The 14532-nt window shown below is 36.1% G+C and overlaps 1 protein-coding gene across 1 annotated transcript in view; it reads left to right on the top strand.

Moving 5' to 3' along the window:
• Positions 1–8572, top strand: part of LOC127858006 (uncharacterized) — a 32349-nt gene extending 23777 nt beyond the window's left edge. Inside the window, exons 14-18 of the mRNA XM_052394845.1 lie at positions 44–158; positions 2923–3066; positions 3622–3785; positions 7353–7441; positions 8131–8572. Coding sequence (XP_052250805.1) covers positions 44–158; positions 2923–3066; positions 3622–3785; positions 7353–7441; positions 8131–8317 — 699 coding nt within the window. The 3' untranslated portion in view covers positions 8318–8572. The remainder of the gene's footprint in view (positions 1–43; positions 159–2922; positions 3067–3621; positions 3786–7352; positions 7442–8130) is intronic.
• Positions 8573–14532: the final 5960 nt, after the last annotated feature.

The raw sequence follows: 14532 nt of genomic DNA, 5'->3' as shown, positions 1-14532 counted from the left end.
GAGGAGTTTGAAAATCATGGACTATGTCTGGGATTGATTTTAGATATCCAGTTTTGAGAGGCAACTGGCGAACTCTGACATTGTATGTATGGATGGCAACATCACAATGGAGACCATAAAGACTTTATGTGATATATGTAGAGTGAACGGGGTACCAGGTAAGCCTGTGGTGTTTTGTGAAAGGGTTGACTATTTTGAATGCTTTATTTAAACACTCTTATGTGTTAGGTTTCAATAAATAATGTATAAAGCTTGGAATGAATGGTTTTATTAACCAGGTTTTTAACCAGGTTTTCAGAAGGAAAAAACTGGTTATTAGATTGGCGAATGCGGGCGGGCTGGCTGGCGGGCGGGCGGAACAAGCTTGTCCGGGCCATAACTATGTCGTTCATTGTCAGATTTTAAAATCATTTGGCACATTTGTTCACCATCATTGGACGGTGTGTCGCGCGAAATAATTACGTCGATATCTCCAAGGTCAAGGTCACACTTTGAGTTCAAAGGTCAAAAATGGCCATAAATGAGCTTGTCCTGGCCATAACTATGTCATTCATTGTGAGATTTTTAAATCATTTGGCACATTTGTTCACCATCATGGGACGGTGTGTCGCACGAAAGAATCACGTCAATATCTCCAATGTCAAGGTCGCCACGACTAAAAATAGATTTTTTTTAAAACAAACTTACAAAGGGGGTTTATTTTGTTTGTTCATTTCAAAAGTTCAGTTTGAGTTTTCTCCCTTTATCAGATTTTTTTTTCACAATGAAAATCTGGTTTTGTGACAATTTTGTCCCTTGTATCAAATTTTAGCACTTGTAATGATTAATTTATAAGAGAAGATAGTGTACTGCTTATAGTCTGTTAGTTTGTTTATTTTATGTTCATTTTTATGCTCCCCCAAAAAATTTTGGGGGGAGCATTATAGTCGCCGCTTCGTCTGTCCGTGCGTGTGTCCGTCTGTCCGTGCACAATTTTTGTACGGGCTATTTCTCAGAAACTAATGACCGGAATTCAATGAAAATTTATGGGAAGCTTCACTACCAAGAGGAGATGTGCATATTATCAGCCGGTTCTGGTCGGATGATTTTTCACAGAGTTATGGCCCTTTGAAATTTTCCATTAACTGTGCATATAGTGCAATTCTTGTCCAGGCTATTTCTCAGCAACTAATGACCGGAATTCAATGATTCTTTATGGGAAGCTTAACTACCAAGAGGAGATGTGCATATAATCAGCCGGGTCTGGTCGGATGATTTTTAACAGAGTTATGGCCCTTTGAAATTTTCCAATAACTGTACATATAGTGCAAATCTTGTCCGGGCTATTTCTCAGCAACTAATGACTGAATTCAATGAAACTTTATGGAAAGCTTCACTACCAAGAGGAGATGTGCATATTATCAGCCAGTTCTCGTCGGATGATTTTTCACAAAGTTATGGCCCTTTGAAATTTTCCATTGTACATATAGTGCAATTCTTGTCCGAGCTATTTCTCAACAACTTATTACGGGAATTCAATGAAACTTTATGGGAAGCTTCACTACCAACAGGAGATGTGCATATTATCAGCCGGTTATGGTTGGATGATTTTTCACAGAGTTATGGCCCTTTTAAATTTTCAATAAACTGTACATATAGTGCAATTCTTGTACGGGCTATGTCTCCCCAACTACTGACTGGAATTCAATGAAGCTTTATGGGAAGCTTAACTACCTTGAGGAGATGCGCATGTTATTTGTGGGTTCTGGTTAGATGATTTGTTTAGAGAGTTATGGCCCTTTGAAATTATTTAAGTTGCTAAACCATCCATCGTATTATTTTGTCCAAAGTTATGCCCCTCAAGACGTTTCCTTTTATCTGAATATATAATGCAATATTATTACCAAAAAAAACTTTTGGGAGCATCAATCGTCTCCGACGGTTTCTTGTTTTTGTTGTTTTAAACAGTATTTCAATTGTATCATTGTTGTAAATGAAACAATTCACATTTTTGCCGGGAAAGCTCAGATGTTTACCAACCGACTATCAATTGTTGGCACCTACATTATATATTTCATTGTCACTTCATTATATACCACGGGGAAACAGGCGTGAAAAATCGTTTTCATAAATATTGATATGCCAACTAATGGCCACTTCATTTACAAATAAAGTCTTGGAAGCAACAACTATGTGAATGGATAACAGCTAATATGATAAAGCAAACACAGCCTGAATTGTTACTGTTTTGAAATCTTGTCCTTTGATTGAATATTCTGCAGAATATATGAGATGTCTCATCAATTATTAAATAATTGCAAAATTTTTCTAGCATAATCTGCCACAGTCAATCAAAAAGCAAAGCGTTTTTCAATAAATGTGGGTTCCAATGATGCTGACTGCTGTAAATTTAATAACTAGTTTAAACCTATTTTTGTATGCTCGTTTGCATCAAAATCCTCAGGTTTATTGAAACACTCTCTGTTTCCTAAGCCTAGCACCAGTACTTTGTGTCTTTGGGGGAAATCTAAAGAACGCTTCCACAGTGGGGATCGAACCCGTGACCTCCCAGTCGCTAGGCAGACACCTTATCCACTACACCACGGCTCCCTCATAATTTCACAATTTTATAACTGAATACTGTTGAAAATGATGACAAATCCAATAGAACAAACACAACAAATTCACTTTAAATATTTAAATGACGCGCATTCTAGGACTAATGGTTAATGCATGTTCATACAGTGTCATCCCAGATTAGCTCTGCAGTCAGCCCAGGCTATTCAGGGACTTCACTTTTTGCTTTTATTGAAAATTTTTCCTTAAAGCAGCCTTTTCAAAAACAAAATCCAGTTTAGTCAGAAAGTGCCTTGATGCACATTAATTAAGCCCAGTTTTGTCATAGCAAGGCCCAAATACTTATGTACTGTGCTTGTGTTGCAGTGCTGTTTGAGCCCACAGACCTCCTGAAGGCCACCAAGCCCCTCCAGAGCTCCGCCCACACGGCTGTAACCTTGACCACGCCCAACTTCAATGAGCTCAGGGCCATGGCAGAGTTCATCACTGGGAAACAATATACTAGTATAGGTAATGGCTTTGATGTTACCAAAATAGGTAATGACGTTGATGTTATCACTAGGAAACACTATGCCACTGTAACCAGTATAGGGAATGGTGTTGTTTTTACATTGAATGGACTTTTGCATATTGATAACTTGTGATTATTCTTAATGATTATGAATTTATTGAGAAAAAGTATACAACGAGTGTTTTAGTCAGATATGTATTTCAAACATTTTGTCCAAAGTTTTCACCAGGATATAATACATGTGTACATGCAAGCAAAGACCTATCTATAGGTCTTTGATGCAAAAAATAACACAACAGGTATAGAGTCATTATTAAAAGTATATGATTCCCCTGTTTCATAGCACTTTTGTGTTTGTTTTTATTATAGGCTATTCAGTGGCATATATAGTTTTATTGGTGAAAGAAAGGCTTATTTATAGTGAAAAGTGAAACAATTATTGTTTTTATATTTGAAAGTCCATCATATCATTTTTGATAAATGTTTGTAAGCAGAGCAATACTTTTATATTTAGACAATGCTGTGCATTGAAGTTTGTTGTTTTTTTTGGACAGAATCAGCAGATGACTGCAGTTGTTCTGAAGTCATTGAAGAGTCTTTACGTCTCCTGTCACCGGTGTCTGACCTCATTCCAGTAACCATGGTAACATTAGGTCGCCATGGCGTCCTTCTGTGTAGCCGTGGAGATTTCACAATTGGAAAGGGATCTTGTGTTCAGGTACAATAATAACCCCTTTCCTGCTCAGATATTCATATTGACGTGCTTGTAGTCCCTTAGTAAATGGAGTTAAAGTAATGACCTTAATTACTAAATTCAAGTTTTAAAGGCTTCATTCCTTAGATGCTGGTGATCAGCAAACAACATTAAACCAGGGCCCGTATTCACCAACCGATTCTTAGACTTAAGAATAAAGAATAGGCTTAGAACCAAGAAAAATGTGTTCAGTGTTTGAATATATACAGGCCTCCACTGGTGATTATGTCATTAACAAAATGTTCTATATGAAGAATAATATAGATAGAGATGTTTACTGCAGAGTTTGACGCAAAATTAAAGAAATTGTTGAATATTCTAATTTAAAGAATTTTCTTTATTCTTAGACTTAAGTCTAAGAATTGTTTGGTGAATACGGACCCTAATCAGCCTGCTAGTAGTACTGGTTTTATGGTGGTTGCCTGTAGCCAATTTTATTTTGCTTCTGAGAGGGAAAGGGTTAACCCTTTCAGTGCGGGAAAACGGAATTTTAAAGGCCTTTGCAAACAGTTTGGATCCAGATGAGACGCCACAAAACGTGGCGTCTCATCAGGATCCAAACTGTTTGCTATTCTGATAGTATTCTGAAAAAAATCCAAGAAAATGCTAATTTTAGAAATTCAGCAGACGACATTTAAGCAGACGACAAATTTCCCAGCATGCAAAGGGTTAAAGTGTATATGAGTCCTGCTCTGGGAGATGGGGCTTAATGCATGTGGTTAAAGTGTCCCAGATAAGCCTTTGCCGTCCACGCAGTCTAATTAGGGACAATATTTTCCACCTACATTGGATTTTGGCTGCAAAAAGACTTCCTTTTAAGAAAAAATACAATAAAAGTGGAAATTGTCTTCCATTATAACCTTGTGCGGACCTCACAGGCTAATCTGGGACAACACTTTATTAGGTGCCAGGGGGAGGCTAATATATATGTTTCATCCTACAGCAGATATAGTGCCACATAAACATGTCGCTACAGCAGATATAGTGCCACATAAACATGTCGCTACAGCAGATATAGTGCCACATAAACATGTCGCTACAGCAGATATAGTGCCACATAAACATGTCGCTACAGCAGATATAGTGCCACATACACATGTCGCTACAGCAGATATAGTGCCACATAAACATGTCGCTACAGCAGATATAGTGCCACATAAACATGTCGCTACAGCAGATATAGTGCCACATAAACATGTCGCTACAGCAGATATAGTGCCACATAAACATGTCGCTACAGCAGATATAGTGCCACATAAACATGTCGCTACAGCAGAAATAGTGCCACATAAACATGTCGCTACAGCAGAAATAGTGCCACATAAACATGTCGCTACAGCAGAAATAGTGCCACGTAAACATGTCGCTACAGCAGAAATAGTTCCACGTAAACATGTCGCTACAGCAGATATAGTGCCACGTAAACATGTCGCTACAGCAGATATAGTGCCACGTAAACATGTCGCTACAGCAGATATAGTGCAACATAAACATGTCGCTACAGCAGATATAGTGCCACGTAAACATGTCGCTACAGCAGATATAGTGCCACATAAACATGTCGCTACAGCAGATATAGTGCCACATACACATGTCGCTACAGCAGATATAGTGCCACATAAACATGTCGCTACAGCAGATATAGTGCCACATAAACATGTCGCTACAGCAGATATAGTGCCACATAAACATGTCGCTACAGCAGATATAGTGCCACATAAACATGTCGCTACAGCAGATATAGTGCCACATAAACATGTCGCTACAGCAGATATAGTGCCACATAAACATGTCGCTACAGCAGATATAGTGCCACATAAACATGTCGCTACAGCAGATATAGTGCCACATAAACATGTCGCTACAGCAGATATAGTGCCACATAAACATGTCGCTACAGCAGATATAGTGCCACATAAACATGTTGCTACAGCAGATATAGTGCCACATAAACATGTCGCTACAGCAGATATAGTGCCACATAAACATGTCGCTACAGCAGATATAGTGCCACATAAACATGTCGCTACTGATTGCTCACGGGAAGGTTGATATCGAGAAGTAAAATGGGTTTGGTGTGATAATTGGTGAACAAATTGAGTTCTGGTATTCATAATCAAATTGCAAACATGTCGCTTCTGATGGCCCATGGGAAGTTTGATATCAAATAGCAAGATGCTTGAGTACTGGTATTCATTAACAAATTGCAAACATATATATTGTATCAAAACTTCGTTTCAATTTTAATATCAGCATTGCCTCAAAGATGGAAATGGTGTCTGCTAAAAAACTCGAGGGCTTAAGAAAAATTCAGCTTTTGTTGACATGCTTCATACAGATAACATATATACCTAATATGTAAATCTTTCTTGGTGTAGCTATATTTGGTTGTTGGGTCATAATTGCGCAAACTAAAGTGTCCATATTGAAATACTCCAAAAATAGTAAGTTATTGTAATGAAACTGATTTTATCTATTTTATATCAATGTATTAAGGTCATTTACATGTAATTATATTTTCCAGTTCAATTAGCAAGCCTTCAGGCACCAAATTGAGGTTATCAGGTGACATACGTTGTATATGTAGTGTGTGGCGGTAACATTCATTTGAAATTCTATTTCTTTGTCAGGAAATAATTGCAGAGCTACTCTATAGAAAAAAAGTAATTTAGATTCTAATAAAAGGATAGTAAAAAAAAGCTCTTCCTACAGTATCAAAAACATCTGTCTGATAATTTTTAAAGTAAATTTATTCATGTATAAAAATTTTACCTTAAACATGATTTCGCTTAATGTTGCTTTTTATAAACATAAGAGCATTTGGTTTTCTGCTTTTGTCCGTCTTTTTCAAGTTGTTTATGATTGTTGATTTGCACATTTTTAATGTTTTTATGTGAAATTTTAACTTCTTTGTAACTACCTGATTTATTTATGTACATATAAAGATTAATGTTATGTATATTAATTGATAATGCATGTTCTATTTTATCATTATGTATTGATTAACATTGTTATATTGTAAAAATGTTAATAATTACTTATGCTAGCTATTAGCACAGTGACACTGATCACCATTATCTTTTAACTGATGACCAAGCTGAAAATAAAAGAAATGTTTCACCTGTTTTTGAATTATAAATCCATCCAATTTTGGAACATACAGTCATATCACACAAGACATATTTTCTGTAATTTGAAGACAACAATAACTATTATCATACGTTTGAACATGTCTCTATTAACCCTTTCAGTGCGGGAACCGAATTTTAAAGGCCTTTGCAAACAGTTTGGATCCAGATAAGACGCCACAAAACGTGGCGTCTCATCTGGATCCAAACTGTTTGCTATTCTGATAGTATTCTTTGAAAAAAAATTGAAGAAAAAGCTTATTTTACAAATTCAGCAGACGACATTTTAGCAGACTACAAATTTCCCAGCATGCAAAGGGTTAATGCCTGATAAGCTCCGCCAAGTTTTCTTGTCCTCCAGGAAGCACGATTATAAAGCTCTCATCCATTTGCATATTTTAAGAGAGAGGGTGCGGCCACTGTGCGACACTACCCCGCCCTGCCTGTCTCAGACAGTGCACCCATCGTCAGTGTGTCAGGAGCAGGTGACTGGTATGTACTGGGGTGTATTTAATTGAGTCCACACAGACTATATATAGACCACACTTATCATCTAAACTAGATTTTCGCTAAAAAGAGACTCCCGGTAAACAGAAAATTCCATTACAGTGGAAAGTGTCGCGACAAATTAGCCTGTGCAGATTGCATTAAGCCCAGTTCTCCTAAAACGAGGCTCTCATTTATTCTCCTTTTAGCTATGTGTCACCATGTTAATGTCAAGATTGCTTTATATCGTTCTGTAATTAAATTTATGTCACGAAAATGTAAATTGGAAAAGGGTTTGTTAAGCGAGTATACTATCAGAAGAGAAAATGAAATCTTGACAAATAGGCACTACTTTTAAATGGAGCACAGAAGGAAACACGTTGATTTAGTAGAATGTAACCACAAACGATCAACATGTGGAAACATATTGTTGTGTGGAACACCTGTTTTCCAAGCTCACTGAGGCTCGATTGGTCATTGTCGGCTATGGTACTACTTACATGTACCCTGGGTACTATTAAGTTTACTTACATGTACCCCGGGAACGGTAAATATACTTAAACGTAGCCGTATTCAAAACAACTCTGAGTAGAAAATTTCTTAAACATTAGTAATAAAACGAAATTAAATAACATAAGCAAATTCACAATTTAACAAAATGTATCTACATTCACAACATTTATATTTTCTTATAGCATGGTGTCAGCATTCCTAACGAACCATCTGGAAGGTTTTGATCTGGACACTTGTATGACGTCAGGACTCCAGGCCGCGCACCTGTCTCTCATGTCCAATGAGGCCGTGCCGGCCACTATGTCACGTGACGTTCTGAGAGTGGAGTCACGTGTGAATTTAACGCTTTATTCACTTCTATTAAAGTGACATGAATGTTGTTATAAATAATTGACCAATACAATAATTATGATCATATAAAACATACTCAGGAATTCACTGGACCAATTACTAGTATGTGATTCGATTTCATTTGTAAACAGTATTATTTTGAGTACAGCCGGTGAAATAATTCACTAGAAAAGTGGCTTGTGGACCTTTTTCACTAGAAAAGTGGCTTGTGTATCTGCATGTATAAAACTAGATAAATATTATCAAGATTTAGTTAATAAATAGTGTTTTTTTTCAATTTTGGGAATCATATTGCAACCTGTACGACGACGGTGTTGTTGTTTGTTTAAACTCAACCGAGCATAACATTCACATGGTGAGCCTACCTGATCACTTATGTCTTCCTATCATTTGTCGACAATGTTTCTGTTGTGAACACTCTACATGCCGCACAAATTACCTTGTATAAACAACACGTTTGTCCCATATGATATACCGGCAAAGCTCGAAGCTTGGTCACTGTCAAATGCAAGAAAAGCGTATTATATACTAGAAGTCAAATGGTTTGCCCTATCACCGTTGATGTTGCTCAGGACAAATATGTGACGTTAACAGCGATTTTGGGTATTGTTGCGCAAATGACGTTGAGAAAAACGTGATTTTAAAATGTCAATTAGCGTTGGGCCGATAGCACGCTTTTAAAGCTGCGATTCCAATAAAAAGAACGATTGTACTGCTTTTAATAAGTAATTATAAGACAATACGTGCACACGTAATAGCTTTCTAATGAAATTTGATTATATTTGCAAGATAAGTATTGATGCAAAGCATCAAAGGGCGTCGGGAATCAAAGTGTAAAAGGCACTCAATGAAGTTACATGGAACGATTTTTTCCTACTGTAAATATTAATATATTGGCCGATTATTTTAAGCAAAATAGAAAAAGAAACTGGTATCTATGCTTTTGTGTTATAACCCCCAAATAATCATTATCTATGAGGTTGTGTTATAACCCCCAAATAACGATTATCTATGATTGTGTGTTGTAACCCCCAAATATTTCATAGTTCATTTTATTTACATTGGTTCCCTTTTTTACTGGCATCCGTGTGCAGTTTTCATTAATGGAACAGAACGGTTTTAAAAAATCTGCTTCATTTTGTAAGCGTAATTTCATATTTTTCTCAACTTCAAGGGGAGATGATTCTGAACTTATTCTTGTGTTGCTCATTTACGATAGAGTTGAGTACTCATTGATTTGAAAACACTGTTAAATTTTTAATGTGTTTACGACCCCCCCCCCCCCCCCCTCATCCTCTCACACATATATTTCATGGGCATAATGAAAACAAAAAATGGTTACAATAAAATAGCATATTTATTTTAACTAAAATTTCTACATCAAAACAAAAAGTTAACATAGAACACAAATAAAATAATTTGATTCTACTGGGGCTCGAACCTTGGGCCTCTCACATGTGGAGCGAGCGTGTAACCACTACACTACGGAACCGCTTCAAAAATCACTTTCGTACTAAGATATTAATAAGCTATTAATAGTCGGTTTAAGTGTAAACCCAGAAGTTTAAACGCTGGATAGTGAGCGGGGTTAAAGGTCCATACCAAACGCACCATACCACTGGCAAGAAACGGGTCAGGCCTGCGGCCTTCTTTATGTGGTTCTTAAAAAAACCTGTAGGAGGACTTGATAGTAATGAGACTGGGGTGCTGTGATGGTGCTCCACATCGATAAGCGACTGCTGCCTTTATCAAGACTCATTATTACAATTAATTATACGTGTCGCGCTTCGCGCTCTATAGCACCTTTATTAGTAACTAGGTGGTTGCTAGGATAGTGGAACAAAGAAGTTTTGTTTTTATACAAAACCAGAAAGTTATTAATTAAAAGAATTAGATTTGCATTATTGGCAATAAATGTTGTAGTTAATGTTATAGGCACAAATGCAGTACTTATTTACACTAATTTACACAAAAAATCACCACTATGCAAGATATTCTGACAACAAAAATATATACATTGATCCGTAAAATAACTTCACCTCCCATAAGCGAAAAAAACGTATTACATACATACGTTCACTACACGGTTGATAAATGGAAGGATACATCATAAGAAACGTGAGGATTTTATCAGCAGTATATAGTCTTATGATATCTGGGTATAGTTCAGAAATGGTTCTGGCTTGTATCAAACATGGCCGCCATGGGCTGCTGGGCAGTTATTTTTAGGAATATTTTGAAAAATTGAACACATTCAAGAAGTCGCAGTTTCTTACCATCACGAATGTCCCTAATCACATTTTTTTCTTTAATTATATATTTAATACTGTCCCAGAAGCTTCTCAAAAAAGGCAGGTTCCTTTAAGTGTCAGATGAGCGACCTAGGGCCTTTCGCCATCTTGCTGTTAAATACATAAATTAAACTTGCAGCTGGTAAAAGTTCAATAATAAGATATTGATATTTACTTTTTCGCCTGCCTATAATATAATTTCTTCAGATGTAAGTACTCCTATAAACTTTCAATCCTGAATGGCATCATGTTTTCGATAGGACATTGTCATTTGTCAATAAGGTCATATGAAACCTCTTTGTTCTCAATATTCAACTGTTTTCATCATGAATACTGATTGCCAATCCCTTCGCGCACTAATTATTCAGAAGGAATACCACAGACATGATTTTAATTTATATAAACACATGTACAAATGGATAGGGAGTGGTTATGCTTTTAATTAGTAAAAACATCATTTTGAAGGAAAAATAATCAAATTATAAAGAAAAATCAACTTCTCTGGAAAAAAAATCAATTTTATATAGCAAGGTATTCAACTCAAAAGGAAAGAAAATGGGGTGCATTGCTTTGAACACTCATTACTTCAGCAATTGTTCAGCTATTTCAATGAACTCGGTCTTATTAAACGCATAAATGAATTCCCTTTCAGTAAATGTACATATCTTACAATATTTTTACAAATGCTGGGTCATATGTTAAGACATGACACGATACACAACTCGCGTGACCTACTCGTCGACGATCTGACCCGATCCAAGATTATAATATTCACGGAGTAAAGGTCATTTTCCCTGCAAAGTTCACGGACCTCGGAACCATATTTGAATAAAACGTATAACAAATCATTATCTCCGTTCTTGCCATTACATTATGAATCAAACCCAACTGGTCATGGTCTTTTGAAACCTTTGTTTACATTCTCAACTGGCCGACATGCGGCGTTTTGACAAGACACAACGCGTTGGACCAACGAAATCGATTTTTACAAAAGTCCAAAAGATTTAAGACTTGGCTCGGGTCAGATCGTCGACGAGCAGGTCACGCGAGTTGTGAAATGTGTTAATACTTAAAATTTGGCCTTTATATGTCACTGCATTTAAGCAGAGTAATGATCATTTTGTACATACATTTTAAGATGAAACTCAGTTAAGCAGAGAGGTAGATAAATTGAAAACCAGTTGTGTAAAAGACATTGTTTTCATATGTTATTTTCATAACCAATATGGATGAACGTATTTAGATTAGATAAAGACTTAAAGATAAGAAATTCGGGCTCCTTTTTTTTGTTTTTATCAGATTTTTTTCAGTTTAAATGTTCAAATCGAACGAATGCCGAATCCTCAATGTTCTCAAAAGATTTCTTTCATTTTACATTTACAAGGGATTACGGGGACCTCAATTTTCTAATATGAGAATTATATATATATATATATATATATATATATATATATATATATATATATATATATATATATATATATATATATATATATATATATATATATATATATATATATATATATATATATATATATAATATATATATATATATATATATGAACAAATGACCAAATTAGTCCATTCTTATTTTTTTAAAAAGTAAAGCAATGCTCGACAAAATCGTCAATAACATTATCATCAGTAGCAGCAACAGCAGCTGCTTCTCCCAGCATCATCAAACGGTAGTTTATATATACATACTTGATGTACACACAATGCGGATTATCATTACTATTATTACTAACAGATCATGGAAGACACTGTTCAACAATGAAATATTATTAACGGATCATAATAAACATACACTTAGATACAAAAACAGCACGTACAGTCATGTACCAATATGCAACTACCGATGCTCATTACTAATTTATATGAAACATATGCCAGTTCAACAAACAAGGCATACTTGTTTTAGAACATACAAACATTGAAACTGTTGAAACTGTATTAAAAGTAGAAAACTCATTTTCTCTTTACCTCTTAAAGGGGCCTTTTCACAGATTTTGGCATGTTTTGAAGTTTGTCATAAAATGCTTTATATAGATAAATGTAAACAGTAGATACAAAAAGCTCCAGTAAAAAATCAATAATAAAATTAAAAAAAGAAAAAAAAGGTAACCCTCAGCAAGGCTCGAACCACTGACCCCTGGAGTCCTGGAGTAAAAGTAGTACCCACTTAGACCACTCGGCCATTTTTCCAGATACAACGGCAGGAAATGACGTCAATATTTCGACGAAATGACGTCATAAATCCAGCGAAATTATCCAGTCAAACTAATTTTGTTTGAACAAAAAGGTTTACAAAATAAAAAGTGTGAAAAATAGAATAATAGATTAGTATTGATTATAGATCAGGTTTATCATGCTCGGCACGAAAACGAAAAAGCACTCAATAAGGCTCGTGCTTTTTGTTTTCTAAGCCTCGCATGATAAACCTGATCTATTATCAACACTAACCTATTATTCTCTATATATTCACATCATATAATTATTTCAATTAAGGAACAAACAAATGCATAAATTAACATATTAGGTAAAATAAGATTCGATTGTTACAAAGTATAATACACAACTCTATACATGAACATTATATATTATATCATTATCGTTTCTTGCAACATGCATTCAATTTATTTATGGGATTGAGTCTGGGCGTATATGAAGTCGCACAGAAATTCTATTAATGACGTTGAAATATTTAGAGAATCTTTGTATACATACGTGCTATCGTTTAAGCTAAGGTCAATTAGAGCATCGTCATAAACAACACCAATGTCAAGTGTCCAGTGATACATTCGGAATCTTTTCACTGCCGCATTTTTGTGAACTGCCAGTTCTTGTTGAATTGGAATGTTTTTTTGCAATGAAGGACCATCGCAAAAATCACAACCGAATTCAATGTTAATGTCAACTGTCTGAGTACATGTACACAGTGTGTCAACACGTTCGCTTAATTCGGAGTGAAGCAATTTATCACAGAAGATATTTAAATACCCCAGCGTTTGAGGTAGCTGTAAGGCGACGTATGTATGCACATATAGTGTAAGTGTTTTAAGCTGCGTACGCGATGATAGTTACTGAGAAAACGAACGCCCATGCTTCACTCTCAAACCGGAAATCCAACCACGCAAACGCAGAATCTTGAAATTCAGACCACGGAGAGCCTCCCACAGACCGATACTGTCATTCTCCACTTCAATATAAAGCGTTTCCAGAAGTGGCATCGATGTTAATGACTGAGACAACAGCTCATCATGATTCACTTACTCACCACAGATACTTAGGCTACCAATATTCTGACCATGCAGAGCCCTCCACAGACCGGGGCTGTCTTCATATACGCTAATACTAAGCTTTTCCAGTTGTGTTAGCGATGCAAGAGACTGAGACAACGACTGTTCATGATTCACGTGTAACCCACTTAACACACCACATAGACTAAGGCTTACAATATTCAGACCATGCAGAGCTCTCCACAGACCGGGACTGTCTTCATATACGCTAATACTAAGCTTTTCCAGTTGTGTTAGCGATGCAAGAGACTGAGACAACGACTGTTCATGATTCACGTGTAACCCACTTAACACACCACATAGACTAAGGCTTACAATATTCAGACCATGCAGAGCTCTCCACAGACCAGAGCTGTCTTTTGATAGTCTGTATTTATGCACACTAATACTTAGCGTTTCCAGCCGTGAATTTGGTGTCTATATCTAAGTTTCAGGCAGCAAAGAACACCTAAAGATCATCAGACATTGTTTAAATTTACAATAGTACACACAAATCCAAAATGGCGTCTTAAATGGCCGCCAAAATGGCCGTCAAACCCTATTAATGATCATAACTATGTAAATATCCACTCAAATTTGATTATTTTGGTTGCTATACATAGGTTTCAAGGGGCAAAGAACACATTAGAGATCATCAGACATA

Source organism: Dreissena polymorpha, chromosome 14, assembly GCF_020536995.1.
Source record: "Dreissena polymorpha isolate Duluth1 chromosome 14, UMN_Dpol_1.0, whole genome shotgun sequence".
In the NCBI taxonomy this organism is placed as follows: domain Eukaryota; kingdom Metazoa; phylum Mollusca; class Bivalvia; order Myida; family Dreissenidae; genus Dreissena; species Dreissena polymorpha.
Note: the sequence above shows the minus strand (reverse complement) of the source record. Positions and strands in the feature narration are given on the sequence as shown.